Below are 22170 nucleotides of genomic sequence, written 5' to 3'. Positions count from 1 at the left end.
TCCAATTAATGGAAATGTATAATGTAAAGTATTATCACTCACATCACCGCAGAGGGTGATTTTGCCCGTTTGTGCTGCGTGTCCTGGATATGTTGTACCAGGGATCTGTAGCCACCACAGAGTGCTAGCACAAGATTCATTCCCTTCAGCCCAGGCTTTTCAATGTGAATTTCTAAAGGCACTCAGAAGCTAATGACCTGTGCATTTCTGACTGCCATTGGAAGCATTGTATCTCCAAGCTTTATACATGCCTACCATCGAGCTCATGGCTGTAGGGTAACCATGGAGGCTCCCTGAAGGCTAGGTTCTGTGAGGTTCTGTGAGGCTAGAACGTGCTGGGCATAGGAAAGCCTTGAAGCACTGGAAACCTCCCTGTTGCATACTTTGCCCTTCCAAAACAAAGCTGGAAACCATTCTGAGAGGACAGAAACCCCTTTTCAACAGTTTTTGCTGCACATTTTACAGAGCCTGTGGAGTCACACCAGAGGAAGCTTCACTCCAAGGCATAAATGACTTGTATATGCTGCTATGTGCTTTGCAGATTATTTTTTAATACAATCTACCATCAAATAATTATGCAACATATGCCACAGGAAACAACAGAAGTTGCATGAGCATCTGAACAGATTTCTCACTAGCTTTCTGCAGTACTTGAATGATGACATAAAGAAAAGCCAGTAGGAAACTCAACCCCTTCTATTCTCCATTTGTTTGATGGGCAGGCATGAATTGTAACTAGCAGAAAGATTAAGAAATTAGTTACTAAAGTACTGAAATATAAGGATATCTGAGACTATGGGGATAATTCTTCGAGTATCTCTGAAATAAGTGTTTGCTTGCTCTGAGAAGTCAAGTAACAGCAACTCACCAAGAGCTAGAGCAAGGAAGCTACTGCACTATGAAGCTGAGCTACAGTCTCCAGGCAGAGTACTGGAGTACAGTGACTTAATTCCTTTGCAAAGGATGTGAGACACATGGGTGCAAAACGTTACATAAAATGAGAACTCATCTCATGGCAAGATCCAAAAAAACAAAACAAGCGCCCAGAAAGCTCCAGTACATTGCCAAAATCAGCTACAGTATTACACTTTCCTTTAGGTTTTCGGTAAATATGTTCAGGCAGAAAAATCCCAAGCACTTCAGACAGAAATGTGTCTTTCCACTTAGCTTTCAAACTGGAGTGTCTATAAAGGGCAACCACTCCCCTTTGGCTGCTCCCTGCTTACAGCAACTAGGAGAAGTTCACCACCACCTCCAGCTCTCCTACCTTACAGGGAGGAAGATGGAGCCAGGACGCTGCCTCTCGTTCTGGTCTCCATCACCACAAGGGTTTACAACAGCAGCCTCTTGGCTTCAGGTCTCACCATAAGAGGCCACTATAAAGGGCATGTAAGAGCACTACTTCCACGCTTTTAGGAAGAACTATGGCTGTGCAGTAGGGAAAATTAAACCACACTGTTCAGCATATGGCCAGCCACCCTACTACTGCTAACTTGATGTTTAAAAGCACCCTCTGTCAACAAAATGTCAAGAAATTCTTATATAGTTTCACCCACTGATTTTATGAAAGCACTAATCTACCACCTCTAGAAAAAAAAAAAATCCCTAACATTTTTTGCCTCAGTGTTCATAGATTTGCACTGCTTTTCCTATGGTGTGATGTGTAGCAGTTTGTAAAAGTATAATTAGATGAGCATGCTTGCTGAAGTTTCAACTTTACCTATACTTTTTTGACTCATCTGATTTTTAAATAAGATTTTGAAATAAGGCACATAATACTTTAAAGCCAATACTTAAAATTTAGATTTGTTTAGACTGAATATAAATATTTATTTAGACACAGTTAAGCTTATGTCAAACGAGTATTCAGCTAAATTGATATAACCATTCAGTAACATTAAACCAACTTGGGAATTCAGACAAGCCTTTGAAAAGTAAAAGCATTAAAAGTGCACAAAGATTTGCAGAAAATAATGAAATGAGAACATGGTAAATGTAAGCAATTTACTTTTTTGCTCTCTAGAGAAACTGTCTCAACCTCTGGGACATCCCACAGCCCAGCACAACCACCCAGAAGACAGAGCTATAGGGAAACTGTCTAGAGAGTTGAATGGGGATAAGAAATGACTGTGTTGGGTGCATCTGTTACTTTGAAATAATTGACCCCTGATGTTAAAGATAGTAACACTGGTGGGATTCAAATACTCCAGACATTTATGAAGTCCTTCTCACTTTCTGGCAAAGAATTTGAACTGTCCCTACTTGCACTGTACAGTGCCTTCAGCAAGAGTATTAAAGGACTGTAAGTATTCAAACTGAGGAGGCTGTAATTCAAAGAGCAAAGGAAGGTCAATGTGCTCATCCTCACTAGTATGTACAGCATGCTCACTGCCAAAGGAAGAGCTAGGGGAGGGGGATGGATCCCTATCTCCACACAAGAAAGAAAAAAAAACCAAACAGCAAGACAGCTACACCACTGATTTCAGAGACCACTGCTCCATCTGAATACACTTGGAAAAAACAGATCAGTCTCCATTAGGCGGTTAAACAAACAGATGTTTGTTTAACCCTCTCAGAAATAGCTGCTCAGCAAGACTGGTATTTGCTTTTTTGATAAAGTTCCTGAACTTGTAATGTCTTTTTCATTTCCTTCCCTTCTAGGACCACTGGCAAAGCAGTCTATCACACTTTGTGCTAGACAGCTGATTTCACTGTACCAGGCACCAGAAATACCAAGATCTCAATCCAACATCTGCAGCCCTGGTCCCTTTTGCACAGCAAGCAACTTCACAGAGCTTGAGGAAATGCACCAGGTATCTTATGGATGACACAAATGTAACATTTTATTAAGGTTTGTATTAGCCTCTAAGCAGATGTGTGAGACGAAAAAAAAACACCTCTTCTTGAAAGAGCCAACCACCTTTGTCTAGATGAATCAATGGTCCTTTACTCCTCCATCACTGCATCCACATGGGATGGACATAAACCTGTTGTAGATGCATGTGGAGAGACTTCATTTCTAGTACAAGTCAGGACTCTCTTATACGTTGTGGAGTCCTATATCAATATTCATATAAAATTCCCACGGGGATCTAGGTAGCCTGACAGGGATCAGCACTTTTATTAATAATGCTTTATTTTAACTAACTGGAACTGCTATTTGATTTATGAAGTCCTTTGCAAGCTTCAGAGTGATTTGCACAAAATCCCTATGATCTGTACTGAATGAATTGGGTGGCATAATACCTATTGTCCTAGTATCACCAACCCTATCCAGCACATCTTTTGACATATGACCTTGTCCAATTAAATAAACAGAGCAATTTAGATAGGCAGAAGGCAATTATTAGGGTTGGATGCTGGCCAGCTAACTGAAGCAGGAGCACCATTTGTTAAAAAAAGCTTTATGTCATTTAGCAAGTTTAATGACTGGAAGCTTTCAAGAAGAGTTTTGGACTGTACTACATCCAGCTATGAAACAACCAAATGTATGGTACTTCCTTCATACCACAGCAGGTGACATTTGTGAGGTCTTGTGCAAGACAGCTTCTTTTAAAAAGATGCCTGGAAATAAATAGCTTTCTAATCTGCTCCTTTCTATTCCTGTCTATATCTTAGCTGGACCCTATTTATTTATTTATTTATTTATTTTTTTATTTTTTTTATTTTAACAACAAATAGGTAAATGAGGAATCAGGACTGTGCTACTTTCACAACTTCTTTTTCATACTGGGGAATTGTCAAATACCATTTCTTATGGAAGGATTTTAACTGTTTTTCACTATGCCTAAGTTATTTGTCAGGGCTTCTGGTTTTTTAATGGAAGACAGAGTAAGAAGAAAGAGGACAGTGAATAATAGCATGATAACACAGAAATAAGTCACTTCTTAATTGGGGTATGCCCCTTACTAGCAAAACCATATTCCTGCATTCCTTGATGACAGAGCCCAGAGAACAGCAGAGGGAAGAAAAGGGTCTTGGCTCTTCTGTGCAATGCTGGATACTTACAGACATTTATTTTTGTGTATATTAATTAACCTTTTTTTCAGTATAAACATGAGATCTATCATATGGTCATTTCCCGCTGATGCTCTCAAGCAAGCCTGTGCCAGTGCTTCCCTATCCCAGCCACCCAAAGGACTTCACTGCAAAAAAACCCTGACCTCTTCCAGAGAGAACAGGATGTAGCAAGAATGAATGAAATGTTTGTAAGGCCCTCATCCTATCTGAACACCCTTTCAAATCCCAGCCACCAGTTGGCCCTACACTGAGCTTTTTGTTCCTGGCATGTCTGAAAGGGTCTGAGTATTAGTTTAGCCTACTCTGGTAAGTCATTCTTCAAAAGCCTTTTTAAGCCTGCCTAATTTCATTGAAACTTTTATACTAAACCTACCAGTGCTAAAAATCTCTTCTAATGCCTTTTATTTTGGACAGGATACCAGCTTTATGAAATCATTCAGTGGTCTGGGTTGGAAGGGAGCTTCGAAGACCACCCAGTCCATCCCTCCTGCCATGGGTAGAGACATCATCCAATAGACCATGCTGCTCAAATCCTCATTCAACATGGTCTAGAATGCTTCCAGGGATGGAGGATCCACAGCTCCTCTGGGCAACCTGTTCCAGTCTCACCACTCTCAGAAAAATATTTCTTTTTCATATATCCAATCTAAACCTACCTTCTTTTACTTTAAAACTCTTTCTCCTTGTCCTGTCACTGCAGGCCATGATAAAATGTCTTTCTCTTTCTTATGACTTCTCTTTATATTCTGGAAGGCTGCTATAAGGTGGCCCTGGAGCCTTCTCTCCTTCAGGCTGAGCAGTCCCAATCTTATCAGCCTGTCTTTCCAGTCCTCTGACCATTTCTGTGGCCCTCCTCTGGACCTGTTCTAATGGGTCCATGTCTTTCTGTACTGGAGATCCCAGAACTGAACACAGAACTCCAGGTAAGCTGCAGTTTGAATGCTGTTTCCTTGTTTCCAATAACCTCCCTGACCCAGAGCACAGATGCTCCACCTGTCTTTCCCACCACTGGCTATCCAAAAAAAGACTTACTGACTCTATGCTTTCAGTGTTCCATTTGCCTCCAAGGGCAAGCCCCTTCTAATGACCTTCTTCCTTGTACACTGAGCACAAAGATGTAATTTTTTTTTTGTACCCCATGCTGTGGAAAAAAAAAGGAAAAGAAAAGCTGGAAGCTGCTGCAACCCTGGCTTCAGCTCTGTGCTGAAGGGTGCCGGCCTTTGCTCTGTCCCTGGGCTATGCACCTTCAGAAAACCACTATTTTTATCTTGTGATAAGACCCAAGGCCCCAAGTGGGATCCAGAACACAGACAGACACAGCCCAAGGTCAATATGTAGGCAAACCCAGCTTGCTCACGTCTGACTAGCAAATGCCATGTCCCTTGTCCCTTTGGAAACACCTCTCAGCACACACTCCATTTACATGCCATTTCACCCCAGTATAAATTAACAGGTATTATAAGAAAGTATCCAGTTCTACTCCTGAAATGATTTTGGTAAAGTTCTTTTTCCCCCACTCAGCAATGATCTGGACTAATTGAAGAGAAGCTAGCTTCCTGTTCGAAGGAATGGCCCTCCCACATCCATTGGCACACCTCAGTGTTAATGGTATTTAAGCCATGCAGGCGTCATTAAGATTTGAGATTCCATGCAATTAAACATTGATACAAGAGGAAAAGTATCCTTTTAGCAGATTACTAACAGCACACTGGCTTCTGTTGTCCACATAGGATCTTGAAAATTGACTGCCTGCATGGAGCTCAACATTTTATACTACTGCAGAAATGGAGCAGAATTAGGAAACAATTACTGGTAAGTATGAAACTGTGGAACCATAAAAGCCCCATGTGTAAGACCAATCTAAGGAGAAAGAATTTTTTAAAACTACTAGCTTTCATTTTTCCTTTTTTTTTTCTTGTTTGCACAGCTGGAAATTAATTCCCTGCTGTTTCATATTTCCTATACTGATTGAAAGTGTTGCCTACTGCATCATTCTCTTCAAAACCTGGATTTTCTAGGTTAAAGCAAAATTAGAAACAACAGGGCTGAGTTAGTGAAATAGGGCCAAGTTGAAGAATTCTTATTCAATACAAGCAGTAAAATGTATTTTTCTCAATAACATTTTATGCATGGCAGAAATTGCTTTTCCTCATCAAAGTCAAGACACATTCAAATAATGAGTTAGTGCAAGAACCTCAAGGATAAGACATTTACATTTTCAGGAACAAACAGACTTGTAACAGGCAATACTGGGTATTAATCATGGTTAGCATCAAAACATACTTTTCTGGGAAAGGTTCTGCAGACCTTTCTGACCTCCTTTCTCTGCTCTCAGGAACCGACAGAATCACAGATTTCACATGTCGAGAGAGCTATACATATCAGCACAGGAAAGGAATCAGAAGCCTCTCTGAGCTAAACATCTCACTTTCTCATCTATGAGAAACTTGAAAGAATCCATAGTCTCACCATTATTCTGAGAATTCTGTTTAAGACATGAAAGGAACCCGCTGGTTTTCTACTAGCTTTTTTTCTGCCTAGTAGAGGTAAGCAGTAAATAACTGTGCCATTAACTTCTGCAAAAATGTATGCAATCTAATTCTAGTGAGAAGGGCAAAGGAAGATAAGTACACCAGGTTCAATTAATGCTGATGCTAGAAGTTGTAGTAGGAAGTCAGCATTTCTTAAAACTTTATTCATACTGAGATTTTGTGAGTTCCCAGTTGTTTTATCCTGTTTACTCTAAATATTCTGGCAGAGTGGTGACCCGCATAACCTCCACATTTTCCTCTTAGAGTTACAGTTAAAGACAGGATGCAGGTACAAGATTTTTTTACTTACAGCATCTCTGTCAACTGCATTTGGTGTTCAGGGGTTTCTTATAACCACATCATTCCCAGTAAGAACTTTTTTTAAACATTAAGTTTAAAAAAGTCTTATCTTGATGAAATCTTGGGAATGTGACTCTTCCAAAAGGCACAAATATGCTTTTCAGTCCTGTTTTTTTTTTAAATATTATTTTTAGTTAGACAAACAGGAAATGAAAATAACCCTTGAACTTTTTCTTTAATCAGTCTTAAAGACTGCTGGGCTCTGTCAGCATTTACAGGAATGTTTCAACACATCTTGATCTGCTGAAGCTCTACTCTCTATAAATGGATTAAAATATATGGCATCACCTAAAATATAATTTATTTTTTTCAGAGTTCATTTAATTAATTTCCCTTAGAAAGAAATTGGCCAATTTAATGTTAACAGTTACATGTTGAAAAAAGCCATTCTCAGCCCTATAATAACAAAAAATTAAAGTAGCATTCCTAAGGTGCATTTGTGATTACCAGAGTGCCATTCTTGTAGCTTCTGACTATGTATACCATTAGTTTTCTCTTTCGTTTCCCTCTAAATTCCCCAAAAATCAGGATTTCACAGAATATGATTTACTTTGACCTTGTCAGCACTCTGCAGCTTTTCTCTATTTCTCAAGTTAAAGCCTGTCTGGGAAGCACAGACTAAACATTATTATACTTATCTCCAGTAGAAACACAATCCAGATTTCAAGCGCTTGAACACAGCAGTGGAGATCTCTGCACTTAGATGCCAGGGCCACCTACACTCAAAAAGAAACACACGTCCTTGGCTGGTGGGAGCAGAGCACAGGAGCATGTGGATGATGCTGTGGTGTTTGCACTTTAGCTCTGTAGTGGGAACATTTGTTTTAGGAAATGAGAAATTTCGATTCAGGTTGTTAAAAGCATCTGCATCCCTCTCTGATGCTTTGCTACCAGATGCCTTAGCCTGAAATTGAGCTCTTTGATTCAGTGCTGTAAAAGAAACAATTCTACATTTATAGGAACAGATTGAAGGAAACCTGACTTCTAGGGCACTGAATTGTGTGGGTGATCTGGGATCCTGGCGCAGGACCACCTTGCGCATTTTTCCCAGCGATTAATAGAAAATGAGTAACTCATTTTCAGAGTGGGTATATGAGCTCCCCTCAGTTTAACATGGATACTGACCTCTGTGCATCCACAAATGTGACTGGAAAACCCCTAGATAGGAAGGTGTCAAATACATTTTTCTCCTAAACATTCCTTGCCAACTGGTTTGGGTATCCTTGCTCTGCATCCTGCTTATACATGAATTTTTCTCTCATGGGCTTAGCGCTCCCCATGCAATAACTTGAAGTGTAGTACCATTCAGGTACTGGGATGTGGTGTACTTCTTAATTCAGTAATACAAAACATAACTCCAATGTCACACTTACACTGTCAGAATACAACCTATAGCCTCTCATTCTTGTCTTGGAAGGCAATACACTTTTATCCAGTTATTTCCTACCATTGGAGAGAAGCCATTCTCTCCTAGCCACTGCCATTAAACACTCATCTATAAAATAATTCTTCCTTGAATGTTTGTTTTTTTCCTTTCCTTTCATTTTGGAAACAGCAGGGATATGAGCTCTCTCCTGTTTCAAACTCTGAATTATAATCTTTATGACATGTTTATCAAAACAACCAACTTTTATTAAGATCACAACTTTGCCCTTGCAATGGGTCCCATATTAGTCCTGACTGAAAATGTGGAGAGCTAAGACCTAGGAGCCTAATATGACAATTAAGTGGAATAAAAAAAGAAGGTTTTACAGTCTGCTAAGGGAAATCTCATCAGCAGTCTATGAAAATGCTGGATGTTAGTACTGTGCATCAGCAAACAATATCCAGAGTTCCTCAATTTACATAGGAAACATTTTTAATAGGCACTGTACAAGCAGCTCTCAGACACTGACTCCTTCCCTCTTACTCCTGAGTAAGTCTGCAAGTCCACAGATCAGCAGAGCTCTCACAGGGATACAGCAGCAAATCCTGGCGCCTGCAGTGTGCATTTTTCAGAGTGTTGCCATGGTGATCTCCAGTACGCTTATCCCCTGAGAGCTCAGCTCAGAATTCAGAGGGAACCAAAGCAGGACTAAGAAATGACACCCAAGCAAAAGCAATAGGGATATTATGTGTAATTAGCACATGAACATCCTTTCATAGGGAAGATTTCAGAAAAAGAGTTATTCTTAGTACTGAGTGGTCATTAGGAAAGAAGTGCAGTTTTCATAGTCTCAATTCTAAACCAATAACCATGGAATAAACCCAAGAATTTCTAACCCTGTCTCTGTGTATGGATCACTATTTGGCACAGGGTAAATCCTCAACCTTGGTACTGCAAAAATCCAGATTCTTACAGTCAGCACAGAGGAAAAGGTATAATTAAGCGGATAAAAAGAGACATTACTTTAATAATGAAGCATTGTAGACCAGCAACAGATCACTACATAACCAGAATGCAACATTTACTTTTTAGAATATTGTATTTCCCTATTTTATGAGAAGAGTTAACACAACAATTCTGAAGTATTGGAGTAATTTATTTTTTTGCCAATTACTTTACATCATCCGTCGGTCCTTGCAGCAGTTCTACTCTTACTGCACTTTCAACAAAAGGAAACTACATTTGTGCACACATAAAAGCAACACTCATGTCAAGTAATGTATGATGATATATAGCTGAGAAACCTGTTGGATGGTCTTTCACTCCTACTTTATAAAAGTCCTACGTTAGAGGGGCCATACACATAAAAATGAACCATCAAGAAGAGATACCAAAATTAAAAATCTGGGCCATGTCAGATATGCCACAGTGCAGAAAAAATACTAAATGAGAATCAACCAATGTTTTGCCATTAAGGCAGCATGTTTCAGTCAGAGCTTATGATCAGATTTCACCAGACCCTTTTGTGTCTAAATGAGCTTGGAGATCAGTTAATCCCACATAGTTTGATGCTCAGTCACTTGTGTATGGCAGTTTCTTTCCCCAAAATTATATTCTTTTTGTTATTATGTGGCTTTCTTACTCCTTTTACAAAGGACTTTCTTTGTCCTCGCCAATCATCATCTATTAGATCATGGAATACTTAATCACATTATGAAAAGCTGACTCCCCCTGAATAAGCATAGAGTTTTGCAGTCAGATCTGCTTTACTTTCCACAAAACCTTTCTGGGTTGGTACAGCACTAATCACTTCAGAGGTTTACTCCATCCCCTCTCACAAAATCTGGTGTGCAGTCTGTTGCTTATGACCAGCACCTGACTTGCTGCCTTTGTACTAATGCCTGATGCTCACCACCATGGAAGGTGGCCTGGTGACAGGATGTTCATGGAGGTTTGGTTCCTTCAGCATATTCAGGTTCTCACAATCCCATTGATAATGGTCACAGAAAGGGCTGTGCAGTGTAAACTGTGAGTATCCATTTGTATGATGCACAAACGTTTACTCAATATACGTTTCTCTCCTCCCTTATAGCGCTCTTTGCTATCCACTCACTGAGTTAATTCTCTGTTATAGCTTTCCTAGGCTATAACCTCCCTGGTTTTCAAATACCTACAGGCCCAACAACTGTTGACTGGAGGAAAGGCTGATGAAAAGACACAGCTACAGTCTTTGGTATTTATAATTTTATTTTTACCTCCTCTTCCAAAGGGTGCTGACACTCGCCTTGAGCAGCTTCCCTGTATTTTAAGCTTTCTTGATCCCTTTTAACAGTGGATCAAGCACTTTTCTGGCATACATTGGTATTTCTGCTCAATTGCAGGGAACTTGAACTTGAACAAGATCCCTACAAAAACACTGATTACAATAGACATAATACTATGGCTCTTACCTTGATCCCTTCAGGGAAGAGGTTTTATTTACCATGAATAAAGATGAAGACTGACAAGCAGACTTCGAATTAAAGCAAAAGCTATAAAATCTTGGATTACTTGTGGAACCAGCATTTAACAGCTTAACATACTCTTTATATCGGTATTATACTGCATTTTTTACCCCTTAATGAAAACAAACTTGTCATGAACAAAATCATCAAGACCACTCACTGACAGACAAGAATTTAAATAAAATTTGCTCTTATGACACCAATTTGTACTAATTTCCCTCTCCTAGATGCTTATGCTTTTTCCAGGGCTGGTGAATGGAATCCCAACCATCCAGAAAACATAGTTGCATGCTGTAATGTGCATACGCTTAGGGAATTTACTTAAAATGCTCACTTTACTTACTGCAACACTCTACCACCCACTATTTGTATGACAATATTTTACAAGGATACTGCAAATCTTTAAAGCATGGGGACAAATTAAGCATAAAGGAACTGTCAAATATTTACCTTGTCCAAGAATGTTAGGTTAATTATATTAATGCCAAAGATGATAAATGCAGTTCAACTTCAGTAAAGGAGTTGGCAGAGCAAGACAAGAAGCATCACTGCAGAGATGCTTGCTTCAAAATCATGTGTTACAAAATATTGAATGTGCCCCCTCCTTCTCCCCCTCACCACATGCCTTTCCTCTCCCCTGCTAGTCAGCAACTGGGCCACAAGGCAGTCCTGTCAGCTGTTTAACAGATGCATAAGAAAGATCATACCATGCCAAACACCTCACTTGGGAAACTTTACTTTTTCTCTACTCTCCCAGAAGGTCAGTTTCAGTTTATCTAGTGAATATGAAAGTAAGCAGCTTGCCCCTCTCTCCACAGGTTGTCCTGCCATTCATTTCAAAGAAAAATCTTTGGTGAATGTTATACTTTTCCTAAAATCTGAGCAGAACAGTTAATATGTAGCTCATCACCAGATCTGAGCAGAAAATCTCTGCTTTGGGCTGGTAGTGGCTTGCAAAAGGTGAGGAGACACTCATAGAGCTGTTCTAGCAGGAACAACCCATTTTTCAATTTCTGGCCATTTTAGTTTTCAGCTCTTGCTTAAGCTTGAGTTTTGGTTGCAGCCATACTCATAGCACTGATGGAAGTACTAGGGTGGACTGGTACCAAAGAAAGTGGGTGTGTGTATAAACACATCCTGACACCATTGAAGTAGAAACCTTCAGTAGAAAAAAACTCTCCCTGTCATCTTGTCAAAGACAACAGACAGATGTCATCTCTGTTCATTCTTCTTTCATAAGAATAGACACCTGCTTTTGTATAAGATTACTATTTTCAGGGTACCTCATTTATTTACAATAATGTTAGCACATTCAATTTTGCTCAGGTTGTGCAAAATAGATATATTTGGAACATTTTCCTTTATATATTTTTTTTGTTTCCGTTCCCCATCTACATCATTTACTTGTTCTTTTCCTTCTGGTCCTATATATACTTCAAAGACATATTTTCAAAGAACAACTTCTCTCAGCATAGCTTGTCCCTGAGCTGTAAAAGTTTTGCTCACATATACCTCCCTCAGGAGAGAAAACTTCTTTACATAATGCTCCTTTAGGCAAAATCTATAATCATGCAAACAGGTAGAACATTCCCATGTGGGACAGCTCAAGCAGGAAGCATACACATCTGGCAGAGCAGAGTCAGGGTAGCACCATAAACATCTACATCCCAGATAAAATCTATATCCTGCAGATTGGACCACTATAAACAAGTGCTATCCAATACATCTTTCAAGGCAATCGGCTAAAGAATTCACATATGGATGGCCTGATTCACACAAAGGTATGGAAAGCCTGGCAAAGGCAATGAATCAGCTCAATTGGCCACATTTCTTTCCCAGAACCATCATAGCCTTAGGATCTTCTTGGCTTTGCAGCCAAGAAGAGCTTTCTACAGTCAATTCAGTAACTGGATATTTCTGATGATGCACTGGCAACCAATGCCACTGCAGAACCAGGACTGAACTTTCCCAGAGTCTTCTGTAAAGAGTAATATAGCTTATATTTTCTAAAGATGTTGGCTTTAAGAAGTGCAGGAGGACTTAAGGAATCTGCTCACCACCCCAGATACCAGCTGTACTCTATGTTTTTGTGTTTCTGCTCATTACAATGGAAATGGTATTGTGACCCTTTTCTCTTCTCTGAGTACCCTGAAGACACAAATGGCAAGTTGCCTATGATTTTTGGGTGTAAACTGATGCAGAGGATGCCAAGGCCAAAGATGTGACCTGGCAACTTCAAGGTTGAAAAAGGAAAGGAAAGGAAAGGAAAGGAAAGGAAAGGAAAGGAAAGGAAAGGAAAGGAAAGGAAAGGAAAGGAAAGGAAAGGAAAGGAAAGGAAAGGAAAGGAAAGGAAAGGAAAGGAAAGGAAAGGAAAGGAAAGGAAAGGAAAGGAAAGGAAAGGAAAGGAAAGGAAAGGAAAGGAAAGGAAAGGAAAGGAAAGGAAAGGAAAGGAAAGGAAAGGAAAGGAAAGGAAAGGAAAGGAAAGGAAAGGAAAGGAAAGGAAAGGAAAGGAAAGGAAAGGAAAGGAAAGGAAAGGAAAGGAAAGGAAAGGAAAGGAAAGGAAAGGAAAGGAAAGGAAAGGAAAGGAAAGGAAAGGAAAGGAAAGGAAAGGAAAGGAAAGGAAAGGAAAGGAAAGGAAAGGAAAGGAAAGGAAAGGAAAGGAAAGGAAAGGAAAGGAAAGGAAAGGAAAGGCCAAAACAACCCCCCTTCCCTCCTCCCCACCCTGAACCTCAAACACTAAAAAACATGCTTCTTAAAAACCATGGCAAGTCCATTCATTGTCTGGAAATTTCCAGATCCATTTTTAAGGAAACACTCTCTGTGTACAAACAAGAGTTGCAATGTTTTGCAAAGTGGTAAGTTCCCAGCAACTGTAATTTGATATGATTCAGTTAGCTAGTAACAAGTCATTAAGTCATGCAATTTTAAGGAAAACCAGCAAAGATAAACAAGACTTTTGTTTACAAAGTCGTTGGCTTACTGACTGACAATGAGAAATTTCCTACCTAAATGTAGATATTTTTGCATAGTGACATTATTTCATGACATTGTCATGTCAGCTTGATCAAATTGAGTGCTGCAGTAACAGTACACCAGAATATTGCCTAGCTGTCCAAAGGAATGGTTATTTTTAAATACAACGTCAAGTTCACTACATGAATTGAATCAAATATGGTTGAGGCTTGCCTTGAATTTTGCCCTAAAAAATTATTAGGCAAGCAAGTTGTCTCGGTGTTTAATTTTTACTTTTATCCTTGTTAAATCCCTTAATTAAATATAATATTAAATACAACATTAATTAAAGATTATTATGAAGGTTCAAGTAATATGTTTAAATGCTTTAAAGGAGGGAGAAAAACAAAACAAGAATACAAGTTAGGCTTATAAATAGATTTCATATAAATTAAAAATTTAGCATTAAAAAAGTAACATCCTGCATGCACGGGGCATTTTTTCATGTTTGCTAGCACAAAAGTAACAGCAAAGGTTAAGAGCAGTGGACCTGGTATATTCTATACAAAACATTGCATTAACCAAATAATTTTCATTTATCAAAGTGACAGTTTACCTAAGACAACTGCTTAAACAACATCATTGCATCATGACAAAGTGAGGACGCACTGCAGGAATGGAGCAGAAGTTCCATATTATGAAGAGACCCGTAACACACCTGCAGCCAGGCTACCCTGGCACCAAACCCAAGGGATCAACAGCATGAAGATTTCAAATGCATTTTTGCAGAAGCCTGGTCTATAAACCAGGTGGAAGAGTGCAAAGCCCTGTGTAGGGAGCCGGGAGCAGCAGGGGCTGCTGCTCCAGTGGGGGAGGCAGAGGGCAGCTAAGGTGAAGGAGTGGCACTGTCCCGCCTCCCCCAAGGAGTTCTCCTCAAAGCCCTGCTCCCTAGGTTCTGTAGGCTCAGTGTGCCTCAAAAAGTAATTAGACATAAAATGAACGAGGCCTCCTAAAAACTCTTTATTAGTAATTGCACAATTCCTACAGGCATAGCATTCAGAGGGTTCCCCTGTACAGACAAGCAAACAGCAGCTAGATCATCAGCAAGAAGAGCAGCAGGACAGTGCCCTTATCTGTGCCTGTTCACACCAGTATTGTTCACATTGGTATTGTTCACTCACCTGCAATTAAGAAGTGAGGTGAGGAAGCTGATTTCACCTACTCAAATTCAACAGTCCCATAAAAAGGCTTATTTTGTCCAGGAATCAAAGGTTTATGGAGACAAAGCCAATGTAGCATCTGAGAATGACATTAAAAATTATACTCAAGCTGCACAATCAATGCTAAAGTCAATGCTGAAAACTGATGTGCAATTGTTCCCTCTAAGTCTGTAATGCATTTGCTTTTCTAAGCAGGGACAATTCTCAATTTTTGTTGCCAGACACAACAAGAAACTTGATGCCAATATTCTCACTTCTTTGAGAGTATAGAATAATAACCCAAATGCAACTCAACCTGCTTATTCTGTAAAATACCACGGGCTGACACATTGATTTGAGAGCTATGTTACCTCCCATTCCCATTGCACGCTAGGAGAAGGAAGAAACCTGTTACAGTGTGGGTGACAACCACGCAGTTGTATTCACCAACCTTTACAGTAAGAAAAAGACAACAGTTTAGACTGGTACCTTTGACAGAAATTTGTCAATGAATCTCCTCTTTGCATCTCCCCAAAACTTCAGATTTGGCTTTAATATGACAAAGAACTGATGTGAAGCCCTATTTTACTGCACCCAGCTTTTCTACTTGGCTTTGCTAGACTTGGGTAAACTGATTTTTGCCTTCTCTTGATCTTAGGATGCAGCAGCCCTTGCCAAAAATAATTTTCCTTCACAATTCCCTTGCAGAGGTTTGCACTGTTTTAATGCTGTAGCATCACATATCCTTTTAATCCCTGCCTACACATTTTAACATTTCAAACACATGATTATTTATAAGCAAAATGCCACCAGGGGTTTGATGAGGTAAAGTGGTTTAGTGGGGACTGAAACTGGGGAAGGGGGAGAGGGGAGGGTGAGTCATCATTTGGTGTTTTTAATCCTTCACTCCTCCTCTACTGGGCTTTGTCATTAGCAGTAGCATTTACTCACTTTGAGCAGAGCCAAGACAGCAAACAAGTTCTCTGAATTTGAAAGCCAGACAATTCCAACTCCTAATTCAGCCATGCATGCCTGCTCCAGGCTGTTCAATCCCTTGAGACCCCTTTTTGTAGCCTAGCCTTCTCCCTCTTTTAAGTGCCAACTCATCGAGGGCCTTTGGCTAGGGTTTTGTGCATTCCCACCTGCTCCTGCAAGAGGGAGAACAGACTGGGATGGAGTGACGCCATCCTTAAGTTTTGTGTTGTATTCAGGGCTGGGCATTGCCACACCAAATGGAGCAAACAGGTTACAAAAACTGTTTGCACAGACAAAGCAAGGCACTTGACAATCACCACCACTCCAACTAAAACACCATTTGGAAACAAGTTGCACTGCACACTGAAGGGGAGACAGCACTTGTTCAAAATCTCCTCTCCCTTTCAGTTGTTGCTCAATAGAGCAGCAAAAAATTTGTCCTCCAGCCCAATTATACCACTCTGCTGATGCTGTAACAAAAGGAGAGAGAACCATGACAGAAATAACAAGATAACCTGCATCTCTAATGGAAGAAACAGCAGGAGGTAGAAGAATTAATTTCTGTCACACACCATTTTTCTTTCCACTTCAAGCACCCTCTCCCTCTCTAAAAACACCTTCTATACAGATCTTCTGGAAAAAAGAAAAAAAATCTCTGAAGAATGATCCTCCCCAGACTACCTATACCTCATACGTTTTTCAGGTCCACTGAGAAACAACTCTGCCTTAAGGTATGAGAGCTGGGCAGTGCAGGGACCTGAGCCCAGCCTGGGAATTGACAACATGTAGGTTCCACCGCTGGGCTTTTTAGGGCTGCTTAAGTTTGGAAAAAGCCTTTTAAGTGTGGATGCTTTGGGTTCAGCTGCCATACATACCCATGTTTCTGCACCAAAATACTTGTACTCAGTTTCAAAAGAGTGAGTACTCTGGAGTTCTAAGCATAATTTAGGACAACTAAGAATATGACGAACCTTTGAGAATTAGACTACTTATTTCAGTAAATTAACTAGGTAGCAACTGTAAAAATGCTGATGTTAGACAGTATTTAGCTTCCTGGGCTATAAATGGATATAATTTTTACTTACCTGACAGGTGTGTCATGAGAATTAGCTAATATTGACACTTTGATCTTTAAAATGCTTTGCCAAGTATTAATTAAGGAAGGAACATTTTGCATTTAAAATACCAAGTATTTTCAAGTTGAATTTGTCTCCATCCCTCTCCTAAAATGGAAAAGAATCTACTGTTTGTTTTTCTACATATTCCCCAGGAGATAATTTCAGAGAGACATGAGAAAGGAAGACTGACATGCGGGTCTGTGTTTCAAGGAGGATGAATGAATATCTCTAAATAAATAGCTCTGCCTTGTTGCAAGAGTCTTCTCTCCTGTGGGTCTTCTAGCCAAACCTGTAGACTTAGTCAAGTGTTACTGGATTAGGGAAAAGGTCACTCATGCCTTCCAATAAACCCCATTTTTATAACTAACCTACAATGCTTTTTTACAAGACAAGTCTCAAAGTGAAGTATGAGAAGTACATAACACATTTCAGATATTCAAGTCTGCAACTACTGGTAAAGTGTGGCCTCATTTCTCTATAGAGGGAAAGGTGCCAACATATGGGCAAAACTCTATTACAGTTCATCTGCAGCTAGTGATATGAAATATGTACAAAGCTGTGCAATGCTTTTGTTAGATGGGTCACCCTGTAGGCTTCAGCTAGAGAAAAATGGAGGGCCAAGGCTTGCCTGTAGAGCCAGCTGTCTCCTAGTGACTCCATGCTCGATAAGGGCAGGATAAGGGCAGGACTTTCATCATGGGCACTCTCATTGCAAAGATATAGCTGCAAAGGCATGACATTTGGCCTTTACATGACCCAATGAATATTAACTCAGATTAGAAGGAAATAAACGCTTGTATTTGATAGCAACTTGTTGTTGTGAGAAAACAACAACATAAATAAGTGTGCTCTACACATCCTGGAGAGATCATTATGCAAGGCTTTCCTGTGGTTGTTACTGCTAGTGATTACAGCCTGACCTGGTGTCACACGCTACTCATGCTGGTAGTGCAGAGAGGTCATCTCTCCTGGAGCTGAAGTATTCTTCTTAAAGCTAGCCAGGCAAAACAGAAGACCGAGATGGAGGGAAAGAAAAAAGACAGGACGTAGGTACTGGGAGCTGCCAGAAATCACATGCATGAAGACAGACGCAACCCACGTGTAGTGGTCTTGCATGCCCTTTAGGGCTTCAGTGTGACAGGGCAGAAATTCTGTGGGAGCATTTTGCAATGTCACATTCTTGCCCACAGCCCAAAGCATGCAGTAAATATGGAACAATTTTTACCTGTTTTGGTGATTTAAGTCTTATGGATCTAAAGATGTGTCTTAGAGGTGATTCTGGGGACTTAAATCTGATTGATTGTCATGTATAGAATGAAAGTTCCTTGTGTGACTCCTTCATGATGGTCTCTAGAATGGGAGATTTCTTCTCCTGTTTCCCTGCCTCCTTTCATGCACAGCATAGACATTACTTAATGAACTAGTAACTCCTAAATATTTATTTTTGTCCTTATTATCAAGTGTGCCTCTATGCTTTATTTACCTCATCCAAATGTTGCTGAGAATTATTTATAGCATTCACAATATAGGAGCCAAGGTCTTAGAAACAATATTTAATTTTATCATAGCCAGCTGGATCCTGAAACTAAGATGGACATTTTTGAGATGGGCACTGGTTTTGAGAAAATATTTTATAGTTCTAGAAGTCTAAAAAGCATCTCTGTTCTTCCAGGAAGAACCTGCCTACCAGCTAGCAGAGCTTAGTGACAGCACATGACATGATATGGTCCTCACCCTTCACAAGGGTGTTCGAATCAGGCTATTTGCGATGCCAGTGCGCACATTTTACATAAGAAATACTGATGAGAACAGTGAGAAAACACTCAGTGCTACATTAAGAACTAGCTCCTGGGATTGCAGATTACAAAATGTGCAGTGAGAACCTAATTTTGGTATCTAATCAGGGCTGAGTGTTCTTCCTCTTCATCCTGTGCACTCTTGCCTGTGCTCTACTTGATGGCGCCTGCTCCTGATTCCTAAGGTACACGCTCCCCTTCCTTCTCCTTGCAGTCACTCAAGATTATTTTGATGTATCATCAGCATAATTCAACACAATTGGCTTTTCATCATCTCCACCAGCCCGTTTTGTGTTTTTCCTTGCTGTTCCTTATTTCTGAGTGGAAGAAAACCCTCACTCTCTCTCTTTCTTTCCGCCTCTTTGTGAGATGAAGAAACAGAGCAAGCCAACATTTCACTGGGTTTATCCATCATTCCAGCTTGGTCTTTCATCTATTAGAAAGGTCAGTCCAAGATTTCATTGGATGAGAATGAGGAAGAGCAAGTTTATTCCACCTTCTGGTTTTACAGGTAACCAAAGCCAAAATTCTACCAGCTATTCTGCCAAAACATTACAATGTATTCAAGCTCAAGTTTCAAATTTAATTTTCAACTTTGACTAAACAAAAAAATTTAATAAATATTTCTAGATGTGCTATACATCAAAATGGATAATTATAACAGCAGGTTCTGGATTTCACAGATTCAGGGCTCTGCCTCCAGTTTGTGAGTGGCTGCAGGTAAAGCCACTGCTCCTCTAGGTTCCCATGAGGTCCTCTGATCTCTCCCTTCAGCTCTGCTATCTTTGTATATGACAATATCTCCATATCCACTTTTGAGATACAAAACTAAAAGTGCATATGAAAAGGTATTTTCTCCTCTCCACAAAACCTTGTTGATTTGGTATTACTGCAAAAAGCCCAGCCAATGTGAGGCCAAGTAATTTTTGAAAATGACTGATGTTTAGAAAGATAAATCTCTAATTTTAATATCAGATACCTGTAAGAGCTAGATCACAAAGAAGGTTTACATTTAGGAGCTTAGACTACATTTGCACAAAATCAAAATATCAGAAAAATAACATATACTAGAGATGATATTTATTTTTACATGAAGGACAAAATGCTATCTCTGCAGCAGTATGTGTTTATTCCTCTGCCAGCTTCAGGATCAGCTAATAATCACATTGTCAATATTATACTCCTCACCTTCCTAAAATACAGCGCTACTTCATGTCTTTTAGTTGTTTCCACATACATACATGAAATGACATTTTAACTGGGCAGATATCTTTTATAGCTCAACTGACACTCAAATCGTGCTCTGCTGCTAAACAGGCCCTTAAAAACTACAAAGAAGAAACCAACAATATTCTGCTTATTTCACAAAAAGTGGTAACTAAAGATAACCCTTCCTGAGTTTCCCAGAAGTAACAGTTGAAGATCGAGTGGTGAGAAAAATGGGAAAGCAACTGACAAAAAACTTCTACATGCACAAACTTGTCACACACATGGGATAGTTCAGGAAGTGTCACTGGCCTGAACAGGGTCATTTGAAATGTATTTTTAGGATCTTGAGGCAACTTAAGTTGTCTCAGTAAATTACTTCAAACTGCATTGTTTTGCTCAATGCACATTGGAAGGTTTTAAAGGACTTGATTTTATACTTTATAAACTTACATACATTTCAAACTGTGCCAGATACTAGTAATGGAAAGGATCAATGCACTGCCTAATCTGTAAATCTTCAACTTAGGTACAATGTTGTCAAATTTGATGATCTTAATTTCAAGCAATCTTATATCAGTAGACAACTCTACATAAACCAGACAGCACTTTGCAATGCTATATGCAGCTCCTGCAGTTTTCAGTACTACTGGTCAGCCAGTAATTGTTGAAGACAAGTTAGTAAAACCTGAAAGGCTAGAATTACAACTGTCCCAGCTTGTTAGACATTTAAGACATAATCACTGTCCTCTTTAACATCTAAGTCATTAATTCTATACTTTATTCAGCATTTGGAAAGGCTTAGTTGCCTGCTTCCAAGCTCATCAGTCAGGCTCTGGGAAAAGGAAGGTGAGATCGTGGGAAAAATGTAATATGAAAAAACCACTGGAACGAATCTGTGGTAGCTAGAAGTTCATGACTATCACTGCCCTGCACATCAGAGACACTTAAAGTCTCCTGGGGAATGACTTGCAGAGACACAGCTTTGCCTCATACACAAATATATACATACAAATACACAAGTGCAGGCACACAGTTAGGGGGTTCACATTATTATGAAATACAGCTAAGGAAGGCAATTACTTTAAGAAAAATAATGGCATATTCGCCAGCAAAGTAACAGTTTCAAGAGGTTCTAGAAAATGAACCAAAGCTCTTATTATTAGAGAACTATTGACTCCAGGTTTGAAAAAGTGACCTGAAGTGAGCAATGATGCACTTAGCCTGGAACTTGCAGCTGCTGTATTTCACTCTAAATTGAATTGCCAGTCCACTGTGCAATCTTTTTCTACTATAATCCCACATCTTCAGGGCAAGTATACCAAAAATTGCTATATATGGGGTGCATTATTCCGAGTTAGACTAAATTCCTCTGGAAATGGAAAATATGTCTGCATTACTGAATTTAAGAATCCCTGTGGGTATTTTTATGGGAGTAGTGTTTTTTTTTGTCTTTTTAAGGGTGCTTAGTGACAACTTCATGTCATTTTTCCTGCAAATAGTTCTTAAGCATGAAAGTGACTAATAGCACATGACCCCATTAAAAGCATTTGGGTATATATTAGCCTATAGACCCACATAACAGATATTCTATACCACACACCCCCATATGCACAGTAATCAGATTGTGCATTGTTGGCATAATAAAAGTGGCTGCCAATTTAGCATGATTTATAATATGAACAATGTCAATGGTTTGCAAACACAAATAATTGACACATGCTGTGAAATACTTACATTCACTTTTCCACTAAGTCTTCTTCACTATAATCAAGTTATTTCCCAGGACAGTTTAATCTTCTTACTAAATAAAAGAAGGCAACAATAAAAAATGTATTCATATGCATTAAGCTATGTTCAATCACATTAAATTTATGAACTTTAAAATATGATTTAATATCATCTATAGTGTAATATAAACTTGTAATTTGTTTATATACAGTCAGTTTTATTACATTTTAAACACAACTTTATCACACTATAACTTTCCATCCTGAAGCTGAATGGGGCAATGTTGTCTATTTCAATAGCTGCTAGGATAGTAAATCAGATGGACAGTTGCTCACAGATGTACAGCTAATTACTAAAGAACTGAGAGCTAAACTGATGTATTACCCAAAAGAATGACTAGCATTACAGATGG

General features: G+C 39.4%; 1 protein-coding gene across 1 annotated transcript in view; it reads right to left on the bottom strand.

The window, feature by feature from the left end:
- Positions 1–22170, bottom strand: part of PLXNB2 (plexin B2) — a 174053-nt gene that overhangs the window by 93962 nt on the left and 57921 nt on the right. The window contains exon 3 of the mRNA XM_053942941.1: positions 21765–21831. Coding sequence (XP_053798916.1) covers positions 21765–21766 — 2 coding nt within the window. The 5' untranslated portion in view covers positions 21767–21831. The remainder of the gene's footprint in view (positions 1–21764; positions 21832–22170) is intronic.

This window comes from Vidua chalybeata, chromosome 5, assembly GCF_026979565.1.
Source record: "Vidua chalybeata isolate OUT-0048 chromosome 5, bVidCha1 merged haplotype, whole genome shotgun sequence".
Taxonomy (NCBI): domain Eukaryota; kingdom Metazoa; phylum Chordata; class Aves; order Passeriformes; family Viduidae; genus Vidua; species Vidua chalybeata.
Note: the sequence above shows the minus strand (reverse complement) of the source record. Positions and strands in the feature narration are given on the sequence as shown.